General features: G+C 46.4%; 1 protein-coding gene across 1 annotated transcript in view; it reads left to right on the forward strand.

Annotated features, from left to right (window-relative positions):
• Positions 1-14,211, forward strand: part of LOC139240988 (ceramide synthase 6-like) — a 108,725-nt gene that overhangs the window by 42,960 nt on the left and 51,554 nt on the right. Inside the window, exons 5-6 of the mRNA XM_070869640.1 lie at positions 3,783-3,833; positions 8,361-8,453. Of these exons, the coding sequence (XP_070725741.1) occupies positions 3,783-3,833; positions 8,361-8,453 (144 nt within the window). The remainder of the gene's footprint in view (positions 1-3,782; positions 3,834-8,360; positions 8,454-14,211) is intronic.

Consider the following 14,211-nt stretch of genomic DNA (forward strand, 5'->3'; position numbering starts at 1 on the left):
AAATCTTTTGCAGGCCTTCGAAGGCTGATTTAATTATGTAGTGACTGAAATTGGAGCGTACTGCAGGGCCTCAACCAAAAGCTGACGTGCTTTGATGGCATTATCACACCACTACGACAGCAGAACTTACAAGTCTTGTGTCTTGCAGTGTTTTCGGCATCATGGCTTTCTGCTCTCCCAGCAGGGGGTACTCTCCGGGGCACTACGGATTGGGTGGGAGCCGAAAATCGAGCCGGCGTCTCAACCAGGGGCGTTGCACACCGGCTCACCTCTTCCGGGCGGTAATGCTCCGTGCCCCGCCGAAACCGGCCCCGAAAACCCTGGTGGGTCGCTGGAAGCTGGCTGCCCGCCCGGAAGAGCTTATTGCCGCCCCTCCGGGGCGAAAACCGAGGCAGCAACAACCCAAAATTCCAGTCCATACCTTTTTTGTGTGGGTCTGGAGTGCCTTCAGTTGGGTGGATACAGGATCATTTACAGTACGACTACTTTCGTATGACGGTAAAAGCTTCTAATGGGATGTTTAGTTTGGCTATCCATTCGATGGCCTCCTGAGATGCCGAGTTGGAGAAATGAGGTGCTTCCTGCCACAGATCTCAGGGGGCAGGTTGATGTGATGCGCTGCATGGTCTGGGACCCATGGCCACATTCGCACTTCGGGGCGTCCCTCAACTTCCACGTGTGGAGCAGGTGGCCGCATTGTCCATGACCCATGCAGATTGGGTTGAGCGCTGTCCATAACTTCGAGGGAGGTGGAAGCCAGGGACCTCTGCTGTTGGCTCAGTGATGAGGTGTTGGTTCTTTATATTGCAGCATCCCACCATTCCGCCCATCTGGAGAGTGGGTCGATACCAGCTGCATGAACATTGGCTGCTGTTTTCCCCCGGAAAGGCCGGCGCCATTTTAAACGCTTTTGTGGTGGGTTCTTCAAGTCTCTGTGAATGGAAAGGTCGATGTTGCTCGTGATTTTTTTGCATCGCACGGAGCATGGTGGTGTCGCGGCGAATGGCGAGCTGGGACAATGTGGGACAGCACCGGGAGCCACTCGGTTGGAACGGACTTGAGCGTCCATGACACTGTCCTCATGGCGACGTTTAGCTGCATGTCGCCGATCTTTGTGTGGCGGCTGCAGGCCCCTGAAGCAGAGCAGTAGTCTGACGTGAAGCTGAGCGAGGGAGCGGCTGTTGTGCTCCTCGAATCCTTCCTTTTTCCCGTCTCTGACACTGAGAGACTTGCATTTCTATAGCGCCTTTCACAACCACTGGACATTTCAAAGCGCCTTACAGCCAATGAAGTACTTTTTGGAGTGTAGTCACTGTTGTAATGTGGGAAACGCGGCAGCCAATTTGTGCACAGCAAGCTCCCACAAACAGCAATGTGATAATGAGCAAATCATCTGTTTTAATGATGTTGGTTGAGAAATAAATAAATATTGGCACCAGGACACCGGAGATAACTCCCCTCCTCTTCGAAATGGTGCCATGGGATCTTTTATGTCCACTTGAGAGAGCTCATGGGACTCGGTTTAATGCCTCATCCGAAAGATAGCAACTCCAACAGTGCGGCACTCCCTCAGTACTGCCCCTCCAACGGTGCGGCGCTCCCTCAGTACTGCCCCTCCGACAGTGCGCCGCTCCCTCAGCACTGCCCCTCCGACAGTGCGCCGCTCCCTCAGTACTGCCCCTCCGACAGTGCGCCGCTCCCTCAGTACTGCCCCTCCGACGGTGCGCCGCTCCCTCAGCACTGCCCCTCCGACAGTGCGCCGCTCCCTCAGTACTGCCCCTCCGACGGTGTGCCGCTCCCTCAGTACTACACTGTAGTGTCAGCCAAGATTTTTTTTTTGGTGCTCAAATTCCTGCAGTGCGACTTGAACCCACAACCTTCTGACTCAGGCGAGAGTGTTGCACACTGTTTTGATGTAGCTGGTTTCTAGTCTTCACTTGTTGCACATGCACTGATATTTCTGGCTGGTGCTGCACTGCTAAAATGTTAAACCAAGAGCTGTTGCAGTGACCTGAGGCTGGACCTTTCCAAGACCCAGGTGAATCCCACGTTTGCACTAACTGGGCTGTCTTTTCTGGCTGTACAACAGCTCTGTTCTACTCCTCAACACAATTCTAAGCCTGACCATGCATTGCAAAGTCAGTTGCCTGCTGCTACCTGCCAGTTGCTGTCGTTAAGCAATGAGCTTCTGAGAATGATGTCAGCGGGCAATAGACCAGATTTATACAGACAGCAAGTACTTTTGAAATGTAATCACTGTTGCAATGTAGGGAAAAGCAGCTTGCACAGCAAGCTCCCACAAACCACAATGAGAGAAATGACCAGGCTATCTTTATTTCCCAAGTGTTGTTGATTTGAGGGATAAATATTGGCCAGGACACTGGGGAGAATTCACCTGCTCTTCTTTGAGCAGTGTCTAAGTGGGCAGATGGGGCCTCATTTTTACATCTCGTCTGAAAGACAACACCTCTTCTAACCGTGCAGCACTCCCTCAGAGTGTCGGCCTGGATTTTGTGCTCAAGTCCCTGGAGTGGAACTCGAACCCACAACCTGCTGACGCGAGTGAGAGTCCTACTGGGATCTGCTTTTAAATGGAGCATGTCGCCTGCTCTGATAAGGGTGAAAAATGCTTCCTGTTTGTAGTTTTCTGTTTAAATTGTGCTTTCAGCAAATCTGTAAAACCAGTGTCGGCTGCAGTTTTTGAGGCTGTGTAATTTACTCTTGTTAACTTTGGAAGGAGCTGGGCGGCCAGACTGCAAGTTAAGGGTAAGCGTGGTTCTTACTTTCCAAATATGGTGGTAATTTGACCTTTCTTGAGATCCTGATTCGAACCAATTGTGTCGATCTGGCTCCTCTGTTGGTTGAGTGGCTGAATTTGCCATGTGGGATGGTTGTGCACCTTGCAGGTGAGGAAGGTCCCAAATCAATCAATCAAATGGCACGTGCTGAGCGAATGGATCTCCGTGGGACTGTGATGGTGCTGCAACTGCTCTCATTGCCCCGGAGGGCAAGAAAGCAAATCGGCCAAACTTCACGCTTCTGATTGCTGGGTGGTGCCCGGCATTGGGCAGTGCATGTTTGAGGCTGCCGAGTGGCGAAAGGCTTAGACTAGGTTGTGATTTAAACCCCCCGGCCCTCTCATGGACAACCTGCCCAGTGCCACTGTTCAGACTATTGCGACATGAATGGTCAGTGGCCAAGGTTTTAAAAAAAAAGACTTGCATTTATATAGCGCCTTTCACGACCACCGAACTTTCCAAAGCGCTTTACAGCCAATGAAGTACTTTTTGGAGTGCAGTCACTGTTGTAATGTGGGAAACGCGGCAGCCAATTTGCGCACAGCAAGCTCCCACACACAGCAATGTGATAATGAGCAGATAATCTGTTTTTAGTGATGTTGATTGAGGGATAAATATTGGCCCAGGACACTGGGGAGAACTCCCCTGCTCTTCCAATAGTGCCGTGGGATCTTTTACATCCGCTTGAGAGCAGACTGGACCTCAATGCCTCATCCGAAAAACGGCACCTCCGACAGTGCCAGCGCTCCCTCAGAACTGCACTGGAGTGTCGGCCTAGATTTTTTTTTTGTGCTCCAGGTACTGAGTGCTGTCGGTGCCTGTGGAACAGGCCTCTCGGGCGAGAGTTGCCGTCTTCAGGAAAACATAACTGTTGAGGGGGGGATGGGGCAGTTGGAGAAAAGAGCCTTTCCAAATCTTTTTTTTAGATACCCGTCCAGTATAATAGTCGCTGCCGTACCTAACTATGCCTCTGCTTTCTTCTAGGCTCCCTGGTTCTGGGACACACGACATTGCTGGTATAACTACCCGTATCAGGTGAGAGCTGCACAATGGTGATCTGATCTCCATGTTTATTTATTGGCTTTCAAAATGATATGATGTGTTGTGTTCAGTGGACTGAAACCTGCCTTTTCGCCCAGCTCCCTGTACGCTTCAGGACACTTCGGTTTTCATTTTTCCTTTGTCAATTTAAATTTTACTCTTTTTTTTTTTAAATTTCAAATGTATACAGCCACGCATTCGAGTTTGAGCTTTGGCTCCACACTGCAATAAAAGGGCCGTCTCTCACAGGCTGTGAGCGGATAAAGAGGAGCCAGTTTCTAAACCACCTATGGAAAGTGGGATAAAAGTGTATTGCTGCACTGTTTCACCACCTGATTCTCCTGTCCTGCCCTTTTGTCCAGGAACTGACTGTTGTACTGATATCCTGAGTGGCACAGATCAGTGCTACAATGTTTAGAAGTTGGACTCGCGGAGGATGCCTTTTTACAAAAGCAAAATACTACAGGTGCTGGAATCTGAAATTAAAAGCCGAAATCTCAGCGGGTCAGGCAGCATCTGTGGAGAGAGAACCCGAGTTAACGTTTCGGGTCGATGACCCTTCGTCAGAACTGCCTTTTTAAATGGACCGCCTCTTGTAATCTGTACTTTAAAACCAAACATTTAAATGAGCTTTCGGAACACAGGAACAGGAGGAGGCCATTCAGCCCCTCGAGCCTGTTACATTAGGAACAGGAGGAGGCCATTCAGCCCCTCGAGCCTGTTACATTAGGAACAGGAGGAGGCCATTCAGCCCCTCGAGCCTGTTACATTAGGAACAGGAGGAGGCCATTCAGCCCCTCGAGCCTGTTACATTAGGAACAGGAGGAGGCCATTCAGCCCCTCGAGCCTGTTACATTAGGAACAGGAGGAGGCCATTCAGCCCCTCGAGCCTGTTACATTAGGAACAGGAGGAGGCCATTCAGCCCCTCGAGCCTGTTACATTAGGAACAGGAGGAGGCCATTCAGCCCCTCGAGCCTGTTACATTAGGAACAGGAGGAGGCCATTCAGCCCCTCGAGCCTGTTACATTAGGAACAGGAGGAGGCCATTCAGCCCCTCGAGCCTGTTACATTAGGAACAGGAGGAGGCCATTCAGCCCCTCGAGCCTGTTCCACCATTCAATCAGATCATGGCTGATCTGCGATCTAACTCCATATACCCGCCTTTAGCCCATATCCTTTAATACCTTTTTGGTTAACAAAAATCGATCAGTCTCTGATTGAAAAAAAGTTAACAATTGATCTAGCATCAATTGCCGTTTGCGGAAGAGAGTTCCAAACGTCTGCCATCCTTTGTATGTAGAAGTGTTTCCTAATTCATTCGTGAAAGGTCAGGCTGTGTAATGTTTAGACCATGCTCCTAGTCCGAGACTCCCCAACCAGCTCGCTCTCTCTTGCTCTCTCGCTCTCGCTCTCGCTCTCTCTCTCTCTCTCTCTCTCTCTCTCTCTCTCTCTCTCTCTCTCTCTCTCTCTCTCTTCCTCCCCCTATCAGTTCCCCTTAATATCCTGAAAACGTCCATCAGATCATCCCTTAACCTTCTAAATTCCAGGGAATACAACCCTAGTTTGTGTCATCTCTCCTCGTAACCTAATCTCTGGAGTCCAGGGCCTAAAGTAAAGCTTTCAGGGAGTTCTGGAAATTCCTGTTGGTGCAACACTGCCTGTTCATCTCTGGGATCCATGTTTGAATTCAACCCAGGCTGGTGGGATGAAATATAAACAGTAAATGCTGTTAACACTCAGAAGGTCGGGCAGCATTTGCGGAGAGAGAAATCAAGTTAATGTTCGAGGTCGATGAACTTTCATCCGAACTCTGATGGGATGAAAGTCTCCACTTTACCGTCAATTTTTTAAAAAATCGTGTCTCAGTGCAGTTCCCAGTGCCTCTGCGAACACAACAAGCTGTCTCTCTCATTTGATGCTCGTTTGTGAGCCTCTCTCCAATAATAAGGCAGTAATTTCCTCTACATCCCTTCCATTTTCTCCTTTGCTAATGGAAATTCCTTGGTTGTGTATATGTTTCTTGTACGCATTACTTTGCGTTCAAAAACAACTTCCATTCCATACCCCATGTTCCGGACCCCTTTGAGTGCTGTCTTTTGAGGGGAGGTTTTACGTGGATTACATAGGATATATGGCACAGAAACAGCCCATTCGACCCAACCAGACCATGCCGGTGTTTATGCTCCACTCGAGCCTCCTCCCGTCTTTCCTCATCTAAATCTATCAGCATAACCCTCTATTCCCTTCTCTCTCATATGCCCATCCAACCGCCCCTTAAATGCATCGATACTATTCGCTTCAACCACTCCGTGGCAGCGAGTTCCACATTCTCACCACTCTCTGGGTCAAGAAGTTTCTTCTGAATTCCCTATTGGTTTTCTTGGTGACTATTGTCATGTATTGAATAAGGAGTTTGACCAGATGCTGTGAGCTCAAAGTAAACATAGAAACATAGAAACATAGAAAATAGGTGCAGGAGCAGGCTATTCAGCCCTTCTAGCCTGCACTGCCATTCAATGAGTTCATGGCTGAACATGAAACTTCAGTACCCCCTTCCTGCTTTCTCGCCATACCCCTTGATCCCCCGAGTAGTAAGGACTTCATCTAACTCCCTTTTGAATATATTTAGTGAATTGGCCTCAACTACTTTCTGTGGTAGAGAATTCCACAGGTTCACCACTCTCTGGGTGAAGAAGTTTCTCCTTATCTCGGTCCTAAATGGCTTACCCCTTATCCTTAGACTGTGACCCCTGGTTCTGGACTTCCCCAACATTGGGAACATTCTTCCTGCATCTAACCTGTTTAAACCCGTCAGAATTTTAAACGTTTCTATGAGGTCCCCTCTCATTCTTCTGAACTCCAGTGAATACAAGCCCAGTTGATCCAGTCTTTCTTGATAGGTCAGTCCCGCCATCCTGGGAATCAGTCTGGTGAATCTTCGCTGCACTCCCTCAATAGCAAGAATGTCCTTCCTCAAGTTAGGAGACCAAAACTGTACACAATACTCCAGGTGTGGCCTCACCAAGGCCCTGTACAACTGTAGCAACCTTAGTCCTTTTTTACAGGTCTCAGAGTATTGATGGCCTCTAGTTTATGCTCTTCCCCACAAGTGGAAATATTCTCTCTCTATCCACTCTTTCATAATTTTAAAGACCTCCATTAGGTCACCCCTCAGCCTTTTTTCCAGAGAAAAGAGACCCAGCCCGAGAGGGGAAGAGGGAGAAAGAAAAGCCACACTGCGAAATTCTCGATTAAATCTAATGTGTCCAACAGACTATGGAACAGACTGTCTGAGGTTTAACCATGCATTAGTGCTTGAACCAAATGGTGCATAAGAACATAAGAAATAGGAGCAGGAGTCAGCCATTTGGCCCCTCGAGCCTGCTCCACCATTTAATAAGATCATGGCTGATCTGATCATGGACTCAGCTCCACTGCCCTGCCTGCTCCCCATAACCCTTTATTCCCTTATCACTTAAAAATCTGTCTATCTCCACCTTAAATATATTCAATGACCCAGTCTCCACAGCTCTCTGGGGCAGAGAATTCCACAGATTTACAACCCTCAGAGAAGAAATTTCTCCTCATCTCAGTTTTAAATGAGCAGCCTCTTGTTCTGAGACTATTTCCCCTATGAGTGGAAATATCCTCTCTGCATCCACCTTGTCGAGCCTCCTCATTATCTTATGTTTCAATAAGATCACCTCTCATTCTTCTGAACTCCAATGACTGATTATAGGTGCAACCTATCTTCATACATCAACCCCCTCATCTCCGGAATCAGCCTACTGAACCTTCTCTGAACAGCCTCCAATGCGAAGAATTTCTTGTCTCTATACAGGTTGAGCGTCCGAAATCTGGAGTTCCAAAATTTGGAATGTTCCGGAATCTGGACACCGAGCCAATCCGTGGCGGGGTCGTCTGGAAACCGGAAAATGTTCCGAAATCCGGACTCTCGGCGCCTCGACTTTTCCCCGGCCCTCAGCGACCCGACCTCGCCCCGGCCCTGGCTCTCACCCCCACCCGCTCCCCCTCCTCCCCCTAACCTTGGGCCGACCCCACCCCCTTACCTCAGCTGCCCAACCCCACTTACCTCGGCCCAGGCAAAGACGTTCCAAGATCCGGAAATATCCGGAACGGCCTCGGTCCCGAGGTTTCCGGATTTCGGGCGCTCAACCTGTATTTAAAAAAAAATAATTGATGGTCAGAGTTTTTTTTTAACTTCCATTTAAAAAAAAATGCAACAAGGTATTTTCATATCAATGCAAAATTTGATCTCTTCTTCATAATTGTGAGCTGACCCAATATATGTTGAGAGCTGTGCATTACATCAGGTCATTAAGAATGTTATTGATCAAAAATAAGAAGCACTAGGCGTGAATAAGATGCATTCAACTGTACCATTTCAAGTTCTTGTTGGCTTATGATATTTGCACTGTTTATACACTGGGTATGTACCCTTTTATTCACACCACTAAGTATACATTGACAATTAACTCGTTTTTTGGCAATCCCTGCAGCAAATGGTATTTGACCTGTATTATTATTACATAATGGAGCTGTCGTTCTACTGGTCACTGATGTTTTCCCAGTTTACAGATATTAAAAGGAAGGTAAGCAGCTGTTATCCTATTGAGATCCAACTATCGGTGTAATGTTTTCTAAAGTGGCTCTGTAATTGCAGCAGTGTGCAAATGCTGCTCCCATTACAGGCAAGTTTATTTATTTTTTTACATTGTTTAAACTGTATATTAACAGAACCAGAGTTCAATAACCGATCTCTTGTTCTGTTAATAAGTGTGTTTAAACACACTTGTCGGGGCTATTTTCGTTTCCAACAATGATTTTAATACCTTTTTTAGAACGGTTGCAAAGCCGTTCGATTCCACAAGTGCGCCTGAAGTGACGGCACTGTGGAGAGGGTTCCACAACGTAAAACCACCCACAAACTGGGTGCTGATTGGCAGCTTTTCTTTACGATTCTTTCTTCAAAAGAGTCGGCGCAGACTCAATGGGCCGAATGGCCTCCTTCTGTACTATTCTATGAATCTGAAAGCCTGAGTGTTGGAAATAGGAAATATCCCCCCTCGGAGCACAATGCATGTAACCGAGTGAGGGGAACTTTATTCTGCACTTACCGGTGCTATAGTTAACTATTTAAATGGAAATATTTTTCATTTCCTAGCACTGATGTCCCTAGAATTTTATATTTATTTTTTAAAAAAGCATTGATTTGGTATATCTTCTGTATTTGTGCCAGTTTGTTTCAACAGCACATCTTGGCAGCAGGTGTACAGACAGTGCCTGGTTACATTGCAAAGTGCTGAGTAAAACTGCTCAATTGCTTGGTTTCTTGATCACAACCGCAAGAAGCTTTTCACCCGAGGAGGAAAAATTGCAACCAAAACCAATTTGGCTGTGATTGCTTCAGAGTTCATTTCTCTACTCCAGTAATAAAGCCCTTCAAATCCGTACTTGCTAAAGGCACAAAGGATCGATCTTCTAGGGCATTATCTGTGCTGTTTATTGAAAGAAGTGGCTGATGAAATGCTGAAGATTTGTCCTTGTGGTTGTGGAGCTAGGTGCCATGGCCTTGCTATGCTGACACACAAACTATTTGGGAATGACTTTTCAGTAATTCTTGTTGGGTTGCTAGATGAATACTTCATGTGAAGGCTCTGTGCCTCAATGTGAGGAGTATTCGTAATAAGGTGGACGAATTAACTGCGCAGGCAGCTATTAACGAATGTGATATAATTGGCATCACGGAGACATGGCTCCAGGGTGACCAAGGCTGGGAACTCGACATCCAGGGGTATTCAACATTCAGGAAGGATGGACAGAAAGGAAAAGGAGGTGGGGTAGCGTTGCTGGTTAAAGAGGAAATTAACGCAATAGTAAGGAAGGACATTAGCTTGGATGGTGTGGAATCTATATGGGTAGAGCTGCAGAATACCAAAGGGCAGAAAACGCTAGTGGGAGTTGTGTACAGACCACCAAACAGTAGTAGTGAGGTTGGGGACAGCATCAAACAAGAAATTAGGGATGCGTGCAATAAAGGTACAGCAGTTATCATGGGCGACTTTAATCTACATATAGATTGGGCTAACCAAACTGGTAGCAATGTGGTGGAGGAGGATTTCCTGGAGTGTATTAGGGATGGTTTTCTAGACCAATATGTCGAGGAACCAACTAGAGGGCTGGCCATCCTAGACTGGGTGATGTGTAATGAGAAAGGACTAATTAGCAATCTTGTTGTGCGAGGCCCCTTGGGGAAGAGTGACCATAATATGGTGGAATTCTTTATTAAGATGGAGAGCGACACAGTTAATTCAGAGACTAAGGTTCTGAACTTAAAGAAAGGTAACTTCAATGGTATGAGACGTGAATTGGCTAGAATAGACTGACGAGTGATACTTAAAGGGTTGACAGTGGATAGGCAATGGCAAACATTTAAAGATCACATGGATGAACTTCAACAATTGTACATCCCTGTCTGAAGTAAAAATAAAACGAGGAAGGTGACTCAACCATGGCTAACAAGGGAAATTAGGGATAGTGTTAAATCCAAGGAAGAGGCATATAAATTGGCCAGAAAAAGCAGCAAACCTGAGGACTGGGAGAAATTTAGAATCCAGCAGAGGAGGACAAAGTGTTTAATTAGGAGGGGGGAAATAGAGTATGAGAGGAAGCTTGCTGGGAACATAAAAACTGACGGCAAAAGCTTCTATAGATATGTGAAGTGAAAGAGATTAGTGAAGACAAACGTAGGTCCCTTGCAGTCAGAATCAGGTGAATTTATAATGGGGAACAAAAAAATGGCAGACCAATTGAACAAATACTTTGGTTCTGCCTTCACGAAGGTAGACACGAATAACCTTCTGTAAATACTAGGGGGCAGGGGATCTAGCGAGAAGGAAGAACTGAAGGAAATCCTTATTAGTCAGGAAATTGTGTTAGGGAAATTGATGGGATTGAAGGCCGATAAATCCCCAGGGCCTGATAGTCTGCATCCCAGAGTACTTAAGGAAGTGGCCCTAGAAATAGTGGATGCATTGGTGATCATTTTCCAACAGTCTATCGATTCTGGATCAGTTCCTATGGACTGGCGGGTAGTTAATGTAACACCACTTTTTTTTTAAAAAGGAGGGAGAGAGAAAACAGAGAATTATAGACTGGTTAGCCTGACATTAGTGGGGAAAATGTTGGAATCAATTATTAAAGATGAAATAGCAGTGCATTTGGAAAGCAGTGACAGGATCGGTCCAAGTCAGCATGGATTTATGAAAGGGAAATCATAGTTAACAGATCTTCTAGAATTTTTTGAGGATGTAACTAGTAGCACAAGAGAGAACCAGTGGATGTGGTGTATTTGGACTTTCAAAAGGCTTTTGACAAGGTCCCACACAAGAGATTGTTGTGCAAAATTAAAGCACATGGTATTGACATGGATAGAGAACTGGTTGGCAGACAGGAAGCAGAGAGTCGGGATAAACGGGTCCTTTTCAGAATGGCAGGCAGTGACTAGTGGGGTGCCGCAGGGCTCGGTGCTAGAACTCCAGCTATTTACAATATACATTAATGATTTAGATGAAGGAATTGAGTGTAATATCTCCAAGTTTGCAGATGACACTAAACTGGGTGGCAGTGTGAGCTGTGAGGAGGATGCTAAGAGATTGCAGGGTGACTTGGACAGGTTAGGTGAGTGGGCAAATGCATGGCAGATGCAGTATAATGTGTATAAATGTGTGGTTATCCACTTTGGTGGCAAAAACATGAAGGCAGAATATTATCTGAATGGCGGCAGATTAGGAAAGGGGGAGGTGCAACGAGACCTGGGTGTCATGGTGCATCAGTCATTGAAAGTTGGCATGCAGGTACAGCAGGCGGTGAAGAAGGCAAATGTCATGTTGGCCTTCATAGCTAGAGGATTTGCGTATAGGAGCAGACAAGTCTTATTGCAGTTGTACAAGGCCTTGGTGAGGCCTCACCTGGAATATTGTGTTCAGTTTTGGTCTCCTAATCTGAGGAAGGACGTGCTTGCTATTGAGGGAGTGCAGCGAAGGTTCACCAGACTGATTCCTGGGATGGCAGGACTGAAATATGAGGAGAGACCGGATCAACTGGGCTTGTATTCACTGGAGTTTAGAAGAATGAGAGGGGATCTCATAGAAACATATAAAATTCTGACGGGACTGGACAGGTTAGATGCAGGAAGAATGTTCCCAATGTTGGGGAAGTCCAGAACCAGGGGTCACAGTGTAAGGATAAGGGGTAAGCCATTTAGGACCGAGATGAGGAGAAACTTCTTCAGAGAATTGTGAACCTGTGGAATTCTTTACCGCAGAGAGTTGTTGATGCCAGTTTGTTAGATATATTCAAGAGGGAGTTAGATATGACCCTTCTGGCTCAAGGGATCAAGGGGTATGGAGAGAAAGCAGGAAAGAGGTACTGAGGGAGTGATCAGCCATGATCTTATTGAATGGTGAATGGCGAATGGCCTACTCGTGCACCTATTTTCTATGTTACTTCATAGTGGTGCCTAACCCTCCTTCGAGATTTCCTTGTCCCATACAGTAGGACAAATCTTGTCACTTCAGCTCAGTGTCACACTGTTGTTTATAACTTGCTCATAACATAAGAGCATAAGGAAATAAGAATCAGGAGTAGGCCATTCGGCCCCTCGAGCCTACTCTGCCATTCACTAAGATCATGGCTGATCATCTACCTCAACTCCACTTTCCCGCCCGATCCCCATATCCCTCGATTTCCCCTAGAGTCCAAAGATCTATCGATCTCAGTCTTGAATATATTCAACAATTCAGCATGCACAGCCCTCTGGGATAGAGAATGCCAAAGATTCACAACCCTCTGAGTGAAGAAATTCCTCCTCATCCCAGTCTTAAATGGCTGACCCCTTATCCAATTTCTCCCCACAACCCCCCCCCCCCCAGTTCTAGACACTCCAGCCAGGGGAAACAACCTCTCAGCATCTACCCTGTCAATGGCTGTACGATTTCTTTAGGATTGATGTGGTACAGGAAAGCATTTTAAACCGTCTGTGTTATTTGCATTATTATTTATTCTCTGGATGCTAGGCCACTTCAGGAGGCAGTTAAGAGACAACCGCTTTGGTGTGGGACCGGATAGGCCAGACTGGGCAGGTTCCTTTTACGACAATCCAATAGCTTCATGGTCACTTTTTTTTATATAACTGAATTCAAATTCTTCAACTGCCATGTTGGGATTCTCTGGATTATTCATTCAACCCTCTGGAATATTAGTCCAGTAACAATAATCACTGAGCTACTGTGGCCAGATTGAAGTGGGTTCTATAACCACTGCAACCAATACATTAGGTTTGTATCCAGCTTTCCCATATGGTGAGTGCCCAAATGCAGCCGGCCAGTCTGGGAGAGGTGGGTGGGACATCTCTGGTTACTTTTGTGCCTCTTTAGTGGTGAGCTGCAGAATGGCATTTTCAGAGGTTCTGTAAGGGAGGGGTGATTTTTTTTGTTTGTTTTCCTGCTCCAAGTGGGTGGGAGGGGGGTGTAAACTTGGACATCTTAAGTTTTCAGCCATACTTCCTGAACGGTGCTTACCACTGTTTTGCGTGCTCCTGAACTGTCCATCCTGTGCCGTCTAGCATTACAGCTATGCTCTCTGATGACTTGTACATATTCCCATCACTTATATAAACTACTGTGCCAAGCAAACCAAACTGTGTTGAAGTGCATTACAAAAAGTCCTACTTTGCTGTGGATTTAAAAGAACTGGCTTCATAATGTTCCCTAATATACTGTATCTAGAATGCGCAGGACTGTTGTTGGGGGCACTGTACCTCCGTAAGCTGTCTGCCTCCGACTGCCTCCCCCCAATGCGCGGCCCAGTTAAGTTTTTGCGCATGCGCAGCCCTGTTGCTGACAATACAAAGGTGGGAGGAAAAGCAATGAGTGAGGAGGACACACACAACCTGCAAAAGGACATAGACAGGCTAAGTGAGTGGGCAAAAATTTTGCAGATGGAGTATAATGTTGGAAAGTGTGAGGTCATGCACTTCGGCAGAAAAAAAAAATCAAAGAGCAAGTTATTATTTAAATGGAGAAAGATTGCAAAGTGCCGCAGTACAGGGGGACCTTGGGGTCCTGGTGCATGAAACACAAAAGTATAGTATGCAGGTACAGCAAGTGATCAGGAAGGCCAATGGTATCTTGGCCTTTATTGCAAAGGGGATGGAGTATAAAAGCAGGGAAGTCTTGCTACCGTTATACAGGGTATTGGTGAGGCCACACCTGGAATACTGCGTGCAGTTTTGGTTTCCATATTTACGAAAGGATATACTTGCTTTGGAGGCAGTTCAGAGAAGGTTCA

Source organism: Pristiophorus japonicus, chromosome X (genome assembly GCF_044704955.1).
Source record: "Pristiophorus japonicus isolate sPriJap1 chromosome X, sPriJap1.hap1, whole genome shotgun sequence".
NCBI lineage: Eukaryota > Metazoa > Chordata > Chondrichthyes > Pristiophoridae > Pristiophorus > Pristiophorus japonicus.